This window comes from Notamacropus eugenii, chromosome 3, assembly GCF_028372415.1.
Source record: "Notamacropus eugenii isolate mMacEug1 chromosome 3, mMacEug1.pri_v2, whole genome shotgun sequence".
Lineage (NCBI taxonomy): Eukaryota > Metazoa > Chordata > Mammalia > Diprotodontia > Macropodidae > Notamacropus > Notamacropus eugenii.
This window is the reverse complement of record NC_092874.1, coordinates 271,446,681-271,455,680: the sequence shown is the minus strand read 5'-3', so window position 1 is coordinate 271,455,680 and position 9,000 is coordinate 271,446,681. Positions and strand designations below refer to the sequence as shown.

At 47.5% G+C, this 9,000-nt stretch overlaps 1 protein-coding gene across 1 annotated transcript; it reads left to right on the top strand.

The window, feature by feature from the left end:
* The first annotated feature begins 2,489 nt into the window (after window positions 1–2,489).
* Window positions 2,490–7,164, top strand: DUSP6 (dual specificity phosphatase 6). Its single transcript, XM_072655538.1, has 3 exons — window positions 2,490–3,419; window positions 4,103–4,543; window positions 5,644–7,164. Exons 1-3 carry the CDS (start codon window positions 3,020–3,022, stop codon window positions 5,949–5,951), a joined length of 1,149 nt encoding a protein of 382 aa, XP_072511639.1. The 5' UTR covers window positions 2,490–3,019; the 3' UTR covers window positions 5,952–7,164.
* Window positions 7,165–9,000: the final 1,836 nt, after the last annotated feature.

Below are 9,000 nucleotides of genomic sequence, written 5' to 3'. Positions count from 1 at the left end.
AACCATACTTCCCTCCTCCCTTCCCATCTGGCTTCAAACCCCTTCCTTCTCCTCATTCACCATCGAAGGAACTAAAGTTCGAATCCTGGCTCTATCCTTTACTCTCCAAGACTATCAAATCAAGCACCTATTAGACGCCTACCATATACCTGGGCGACTGAGTTATAGAAAGAACGCAACAATCCCTATGCTCAAGGAGTTTACAAATTAATCTCTTTGGGCCTCGGTTTCATCATCTGTAAAATGAAGAGTTGCACTAGGGGACCTCTAAAGTCTTCCAGTTTTAAAATCGAAGATTTACCGAATTCCCTCAAGACTCAGTAGCTCAGATTCCACTTTCCGCAGTTAACCTTTCCTGGTCCCTCCCTTGGCACAGAGTGGGCGCTTAATAAATAAAGGCGGCTGGTTTTGCGATTCATTCCCCTTTCAATAACACTCCGGTTTGGAGTGGGTGCGATTATTTTTCGAATGGGCATATTGGGAGACCCCAAGCCTCCGGAACCGAGCCTTGCAACCTTCTCGGCCCCCTGCTGAGCCAGAACACCCCCCCCCCACCCCCACACACAGGTGGCTTGCTCAGAATTGGGACGTGCCCCGGCTACTTTTAAAGAACCACGTGCTGATCCCCTGGAATGCACCTCGGGGGGAGGAAGGAGTGAGAAAGGGGCGCTAGGTCCCCCCCTCCTGCTCCCAGCCAGACGGTTTCGAGCCCCTCCTCCAGTCTCTGCCAAGCCCCAGGGTGCGGGATCATTGGAGGTAGGGGGCGGGGGAAAGGTAGCTCACTTTAGTTACTTGCTTGGTATGCAATCCAAAGAAAGGCATTTTTAGAGGCTCCTTTCTCTCCTCCTCCAGGCCTGGCAAAAAAAAAAAAAAAATCAGCTTCTCCAGCTACAGGACACCCCCTCACCCGGTAGCCCCCGACCCTTCCCTTCCCCCAGCCCGGGAAGAAAATCCCGCCCTTTGCTCCAAGCACCTGTCTGCTCAGTTACGTAACACTCAGTCCCCCTCGGCGGGAGGAGGAAGAGGGAAAGTTCTGCGCAAGCGCGGGGGGTCGTAGCGCCCGAAGGAGAAGAGAAGAGAGAAAGGGCCGCGGGGGGCGGGCAGTAAAAGCTGGGTGGGCGGAGGAGAGGCTTTCCTACAGTCACGACTCCCTCCAGCTACAGTAGCCAATGGCTGCCCCTCTTCTCTGAGCCCCCACTCCCTACACCCGGCTGATTAAAATTGTAGCAGGTTTCCCACTCCCCTCCAAGAGAAAACCCGCAGTCCCTGCTGAAGAATTTCCTTTTTGGTCTGTTTCTCCTCGGGCTGGAAGGGGTGGGGGGTCGAGGTTGCATGTTCTAAAGCAAGACGTGCTCCGGCCGGGGCATTTAAGGGGCCGCGGCCCAGACAGCCCCCTGTCAGCTCGTCTGCACCTTTGTTAGAAGCCTTGCTCCCGCTCCAGTGATTTTCAGTATAGAAATGATTAACGAGAGTGACCCTGGGTAGCTGTCGGGGGTGGAGACTGCAGGGGAGTGGGGGGGATGAATGACTTCAGTTCCTCTTAACAATGGGCAGTAAACCTTAATGCCACCAGCACGGGGTGGGGTGGGGGCAGAGGGGGGAGAAGCATCTAACTAAAAAAAAAACACACTATCCATCAGAAAAAAGGGCTTAGAGTTTCCTTTTTTAAATGGGGGGGGGGGGTGATTAGGGGGGAAAGTAGTCTTCCGGAGGGGCTCCTGATTATACATTCTCTTTGGATTTCGAAAATTAGCTTTAAAACGAAGCTGATTTTCTGCACCAGCGTTTACTTGCTTCAACAACAACAACAACATAATCCTGTTTCAACAAAATCTTTTGTTTCCGGAGACCTTGGTTGCAGTATTCGACACTCTACCATTCCGAGCAGAGCCAGTCCAAACAAAGCGCCAACTAAATGAACACCAGAGCTTTGCTCTCAAACATCAAATGCCGCACACACATCTCCTCCTCCCTCTCCCCCTTCCTCTTCAATGGGGAAAACAGCCTTAAAAAGGAACCTCGGGTGCAAATGAGTTGGAGGAGAAAAAGTCAGAGCAATTTTTTTTAAGGTGGCTGGGGGGCTTTTGTGTCTGATAATTGGACCATTTGTGTGCAGAAGTTCTGTTGCTATGTGTGAACTTTAGGAAAAAACAAGAGACACAAATGCCCTGGTTTAGGTACCCTGCTCCTCCTCTTCTCTCTCTTTCTCTCTCTCCCTCCTCCTCCTCCTCTTCCTCTTCCCCTTCCCCCTCCCTCCTCCTTCTCCTCCTCCACCTCTTTCTCCTTCCTCCCGCTGAGCCTCAGAGGCTGCTTGTTTGCTCTCGGCTTTATCCGGAGCGGAAATTCCTTTCCGTTTTTGTGAATGACAAACTCATTAACAATTCATCAACACAACCTGTTCCAGCCGGCCCGTCCCCACGGCAACAGCCCCTTCCGCGGGCGCTCATTGGCTGGCGGAGAGAATGTATCCATTGAGACGTTCCATGTTTGTATCCATTGAGGAGCTGCCTCGCGCAGGGGGTGTGCGAGCCTTAGTCAAAAGGGACATTGCTCAAATAAAGGACTGAATCATATTATGAGAAGACTACCGGTTTGACTGTGGTATGCACCCAGGAGAGATTAAGAGCAAATGGACTTTTTTGCGGTAGCCCCGGAGCCGGATCCCAGGGCCCCAAACTAATTGGATTTCATTCACTCGGGGAGAAAAGAAAGCGGTCTGGACTGGGGCGATTACGGCGCTTCATTCAGAGATCCATTGACCGGGAGAGCCGACACTGAACGGCGGTCCCGGGTGCTGCAAGCCTATGCTTCTGAAAACCCAGGGGTTTACTTTCCCTTTCCTCCCAAACCTCTCAACTCGGGACTTGGAGGTTGCAGGTCTGTTTTCTTAGACAAACTCCATTCGCCTGTGCTATTCAGGGCTGCTGCTTTGGGGGTGAGCCCCGGGTAGGGGAGCCGCCTTCTGGCATATGCCTGCAGCGGGAAGCATCTGGTAGGCACCGCTCCCTGGCTTATCCCCATGATAGATACGTTCAGACCCGTGTCTTTCGTGTCGGAAATGGCGATTAGTAAGACGGTGGCGTGGCTGAACGAGCAGCTGGAGCTGGGCAGCGACCGGCTGCTGCTGCTGGACTGCCGGCCGCAGGAGTTGTACGAGTCGTCCCACATCGAGTCAGCCATCAACGTGGCCATTCCGGGCATCATGCTGCGGCGGCTGCAGAAGGGCAACCTGCCGGTGCGTTCGCTCTTCTCCCGAGGAGAAGACCGCGACCGCTTCACGCGGCGCTGCGGGACGGACACGGTGGTCCTGTACGACGAGAACAGCAGCGAATGGAACGAGAACACCGGGGGAGAGTCGGTGCTGGGGCTTCTGCTCACGAGGCTCAAGGACGAAGGCTGCAGGGCATTTTACCTGGAAGGTAAGGACTGGTCCGACCGCTCTTCCCAGTTTTTGCGACCCTGGGTATAGGGAGATGGGGGAAGGGAAGTGGTCTGGGGATATGCTGCGGGTGGAGGATCAACGCCCCGGGGGGGAACAAGGGGACGACCGGAAAGACTCCTGGGTTGCAAAACCATTGTCCTGGTTCTCATGGTGGGAGAGAGGTGACACGTGCGGTAAATACTGGTGTAGTTGTGCGAGACCGATCCGGGTGGCAGGGCCTGGGACCAAGCAGGCGCTAACGCTTCCGGCCTCCGGATTGTACATTTATTGGGGAGGTGGGGGGCTTTTCTTAGAGTCAGATGTGCTTTAATGTCCTGCAGCACTCCTCTCCTGCCTTAAAAACAGGCAATTAAGAAGCAAAACACCTCCGGGAATGGCGGGTGGGGGTTAAATTGCACCCAGATTGGTTTTTATTTTTGCTCCTTGAAGCTGCAAAGTTATTAGGTTGGGGTGCATTTTGCGAGTGTTGGGTTTTAGAAGCTGGTGGCATCGATTGTAGCGTTGCCCATTTAAAAAAATAATTGTGATAATTTTGTGCCTGTGTATGGAATGGCTTACTTGATTCTGTCTGTACCCAAAGCGCCCCTTTAACACACACACGCCGCGAAAGCTACTACTGAATCATCTCAGGTTACATTATTTCTTTCCTTTTCTTGGCAGGTGGGTTCAGTAAGTTCCAAGCCGAGTTCGCTCTGCATTGTGAGACCAATTTAGACGGCTCCGGTAGCAGCAGCAGCTCGCCGCCCCTGCCAGTCCTAGGACTGGGAGGTCTCCGGATCAGCTCGGATTCCTCTTCGGATATTGAATCTGACATTGACCGAGACCCCAACAGTGCCACTGACTCGGATGGCAGCCCTTTGTCCAACAGTCAGCCTTCCTTCCCCGTGGAGATTCTTCCCTTTCTCTACCTGGGGTGTGCAAAGGATTCCACCAACCTGGACGTTTTAGAAGAATTTGGCATCAAATACATCTTGAATGTAACCCCTAACCTGCCTAATCTCTTCGAGAATGCCGGAGAGTTTAAGTATAAACAGATTCCAATCTCAGATCACTGGAGCCAAAACTTGTCTCAGTTTTTCCCGGAGGCCATTTCTTTTATAGGTGAGACTAATTAGCAATAAGTTCAAATGACTTTTAAATGCTAAAACAACTACCAGCTTTTCTCTGGAGTTAACCTTTAATCATTGCCACGGATGCTAATCTGTTGGAAATACCTGTCTCAAAATGCTTTGCCGGGCACTGTCGGGTATTTTACTCGCTTTTAAAAATGATTTAGACCGAAAAGGGAAAAAAAATGTGCTGTTTAAAAACGACCTCAAAGACTGTTTGCGTATGAAATGTCAGCGAGCATTTATTAAGCGCTTACTATGTGCCAGGCACAGAAAGCAGACCATGTGAATGATTGGACTACTGATAATCAGACCACAGAATTTTTCCCTCCCACACACAGTGATTCCCATTTGAAGCAAAGGGGGTAGAAAGCTCTGGAGGCAGGAATTCTCACATCTTGCTGCAGGTTTTTTGTTTTTTTTTTTAAGACCTGGAAGTTATTTTAGGACTGCCTGTTAATTGTTGGAAAGCTGTGTGAATGCTGAATGTTGTAATCTAGTTGAATGATACTGTGATACCGGTTATAGTGAAGGGTATAGGTAGGTAATCTGAGCGCTGCAGGAAGAAATGTGGGCTGGAAGCCACCGAGAAACTAATCCCCAGCCATTGTAATGCATTTCCTATTACAAAGGAACTCATTTTCAAGCAGTGTTGACATCCTGTTCCTCCTAATGGGCTGTCCCCAGTGACTTCCCTCTTTCTTTTAAAATGCCTGAATACCTCCATTGTTAGCTCCACAACAGTTGGAGAATAATTTAATAGACCTTTGCAGTCTGCTTGTCTGTATAAAAGGCTTTCACGGCCATATTGCACTGTTTCTGGTATTCACATGCTGAGGCAAAGAATGTACACATTAAGGGAGTTTTTTGTTGGCAGAAACTTCATACAATAGCTCCCTTTTTAGCAAACATCTGAAATATGTAATTGTGCTCCAGCAGAGACAGTTTATCTCAATGACATAGCTTCTCCTGTCTGCAGGGCTGGCCTGCCACACAATTAATTTTTGATGAATTCAAAACTACAGTTCTCTGTTTAGGCTGATTCCAATTTTCTGATCACTGTGTCTTTTTCTCTCTCCTGTGTGTTTCCAGATGAAGCCCGAGGAAAAAATTGTGGAGTCTTGGTGCATTGCTTAGCAGGAATCAGCCGCTCGGTCACGGTGACTGTGGCTTACCTCATGCAGAAGCTTAACCTGTCCATGAATGATGCCTATGATATTGTCAAGATGAAGAAGTCCAACATCTCCCCAAACTTCAACTTCATGGGCCAGCTGCTGGATTTTGAGAGGACTCTGGGACTGAGCAGCCCCTGTGACAATCGGGTACCAGCCCAACAGCTTTATTTCACCACTCCATCCAACCAGAATGTGTTTCAAGTGGATTCTCTGCAGTCCACGTGAAACCTGACTCTGTTCTCCTCCTCGCTGGGGAGAGGTCCTAGTCCTCTAGGGCAGGTTTTTCTTTGTTTGTGGCCCACGGTGTCAAAATGATAAAAAGCTGTCGGGGTTGTTAGACAAGGTTACCATGTTTGGAATTGGTTATTGCAAAAAGGGAGAAAAGTGTTATATTCTCAGTGGAGGAACATGAGATGCTGTGTACATAGCTCCTGGCAGGGTTCTGGGCCCCTGTATGTACAAGCCTACCTATGCGGAGGCTGGAGACTTGAGGACTTCCTAGTGCATAGGGTAGGACTGAAGGGTAGGAACCCATATTCTTTAAGGATTGGCTGGATGTTTTCCTTTTTTGCATTTGGAATTATACTACATAATTGTCTTCAGTGAAGACTGGTTCATTTTTGAATTAGAGGAGCCAAAGAGAGGTGTCAGCTCTGAATTTGGAGTTACCTACCTGTGTGCAAAGAACTCTGATGTTTGTTGTAAATAATTTCACTTTTAAATCAAGTTGATGGTGATGGTTGTTCTTGTGAGTTTTTTTGTCTCCCCTTTGATTAGCTTAAAAGAAATCATCCAAAGGGAGGGAAGAATCCAAGTGTCACTCCATTGCAAAATCATTTTTCTTTTTTTAATTTCTAATCCAAAGGGTACATTTTGCAGCATGCTTAAAAAACAAACAACTGTTGTTTCAGCTCTGGCAAACTCCTGGGTTGAAAGTCAAAGACAGAATGTTGCCCCTCACATTTTGTGAGTGTGGTGCAATCCTTTATCTTCTGACATATATCTTTTCCTTGTGATTTTTCCCCCCGTTGATGTAGTTTGACTATGCCTTACCTTTTGTAAATATATTGGCCTGTGTTCTTGTGGAGGGGTTTTTCTTTTAAAGACACACAAGGAAAAATCTGTGTTCACTTTTTATTTTATTTTTTACTTTCAGCTGTGTTCAACAGTGCATACCTCTGTACAAAATTCTTCAGGGAGAATCACCTCAAAATGCAATATTTTGGTTTGTTTTCTTTTTTTGTAAAAAACAAAAAATAAAAAAACTGGAAGTGTGTGTGAGCATGGGTACCCCTGTGTTTGAGAGGTGAATGGCACAATTTGCCAAGAAGGGAGAGTTACTTTGCTCGATTATGTTTGTGTTGTAAAATTTTAAGCTGGAATTTTATGAGAATGTTATCTTAAGTTATTAATAAATAACTATTTTGGTTATTGAGAATCCGATTTGTTTTTCTCCCCTTCTCCCTTCAAGCGCATTCCCACCAACTGCTCTATCATGCAAGAGGGTGATATGTTTTAGGGGGTCAACATTTCTTAAAGGTTGTAAGGTACAATAGGAAAGGAAGTAGAGTTAAGTTTTCAAAATTACTTTCCAACAGCTGATCCTAGAGATGATCAACTAATTTATGCACTGCTGTAAAGCTCTCAGATGTATGGACACTGAATGGGAACAAGATTTTGATATGGTACTGAACTTTAATTTCTTTAAATCTATAAAATAGGGGTGATACCTTATAGCACTCTACTTCACAGGATTATTATAAGACTTCAGTCATATTTACAGCTAAATAAAGTTGGCATTTGTACGATCCTTTAAAGTTTGCAAATTGGTTTGCAAATGTTATATCGTATTTGGTCTTCACAACAGTAATAACAGGGAGGAAATAAACATTTGTATAGTACCTACTATGTGCAAGACACCTTACAAATACTTGATTTAATCCTCACAACCCTGAGAGATAGTGCTATTATTATCCCCATTTCACAGTTAAGGAAACTGAAGCAGAGGTCTAGTTTTCTTCTGTGGAGTCAGACAGCTAGTGCCTGAGACAGGAGCAGAACTTGAGCCAACTCCACTATCTATTTTGCCACTTAGTTGCCATTACATGATATCAGTTGCTCATTTGTTACTCAACTGTTACTATGAGTCTGACTCTTTATGATTCCATTTGGGGTTTTCTTGGCAGAAACCTCCTCAGTGGTTTCCCATTTCCTTCCTTTACAGAAGAGGAAACTGAGGCAAGCAGGATGAAGTGACTTGCCCAGGGTCAAACATTAGTGCCTGAGGTTGGATTTGAGCTGAGGAAGAGGAATCTTCCGGACTCCAGGCCTAGCATTCTATCCCCTGGGCCACCTTACTGCCTCAGTAGCTAATTTATACATAGCATTAAAGGTTTGCTGGGCTTTTTATCTCTCTGGTGATCCTAGATCTTTATCTCAACACCTTCCCACCCGCACCCCCAGTTGGAAAGAACTTCTGCTCACTTAGTCCACCCCCAACCTCCATTCCATTTTGCAAATGAAGGAAGGGAGACTGAGAAAAGTGTTGGGATTTGAACCCAAATGTCCAGCTTCCAGAGTCCATGCCACCTGTTTCTGAAGATAAGTAGAAATGACACTTCTCTCCATCTCCTGGGACTGCATTCTGGGCCTAAAGGAAAGGTTCAGACCTTCACCCCAGTCTCCTCCAGAAAAAAGTGAATAATAATGGCCATAATTGCCCTTAACACACCTCGCCAAAATATTAGGGACTGTATAATAGTGAATAGCGGTAAGGAGAGGTGCCAAAAATGATAGTTTGGGACTTCCTCTGTTTATTCACAGAACAGGAGGGCCACAGTGCCAGCTTCCCCTTCTCCTGCCAGCATCCTCTGAGGAAGAATGGAGAGCTACACTGGCGAGAGGTCAGGGCTGCCGGGACCCTTTGCAGCCTGGGACTGCTGCATTCAGAGACTGCTTCTTCGGGTCAGTCCGGTGGGTCTTTGGGTTGGAGCTTAGCCAGAAGGCGGCCCTGAAACCCTCATAGCTAGGCTTTGAACTGATTGCTTCAAGTTCAAGGCCCTGCATCCGGTGACTTTTCCCAGGAGCCCACCCTTTCCTTTGCTTCTCCGGGAGCGTTTATTTTGCTTTTTCTCTGCTAACAGAAGCCTCCTGACGTCACGAAGGACCGATGAATTCTGTGACCTGGCAAAAACCAGTTGGCCTTCCTTTGCACAGATTTCCTTGTCCCCAGGAAAAGGAATTGAGGGACCCAATGGAGAGAAGGGCCCACATT

Excerpts from the sequence above, each read along its gene's own strand:
- DUSP6 (XM_072655538.1), top strand. The coding sequence starts at position 3,020 with ATGATAGATACGTTCAGACCCGTGTCTTTCGTGTCGGAAATGGCGATT. Across the intron at positions 3,420-4,102 it reads CAGGGCATTTTACCTGGAAG|GTGGGTTCAGTAAGTTCCAA; the intron begins GTAAGGACTGGT and ends TTTTCTTGGCAG. Across the intron at positions 4,544-5,643 it reads GGAGGCCATTTCTTTTATAG|ATGAAGCCCGAGGAAAAAAT; the intron begins GTGAGACTAATT and ends GTGTGTTTCCAG.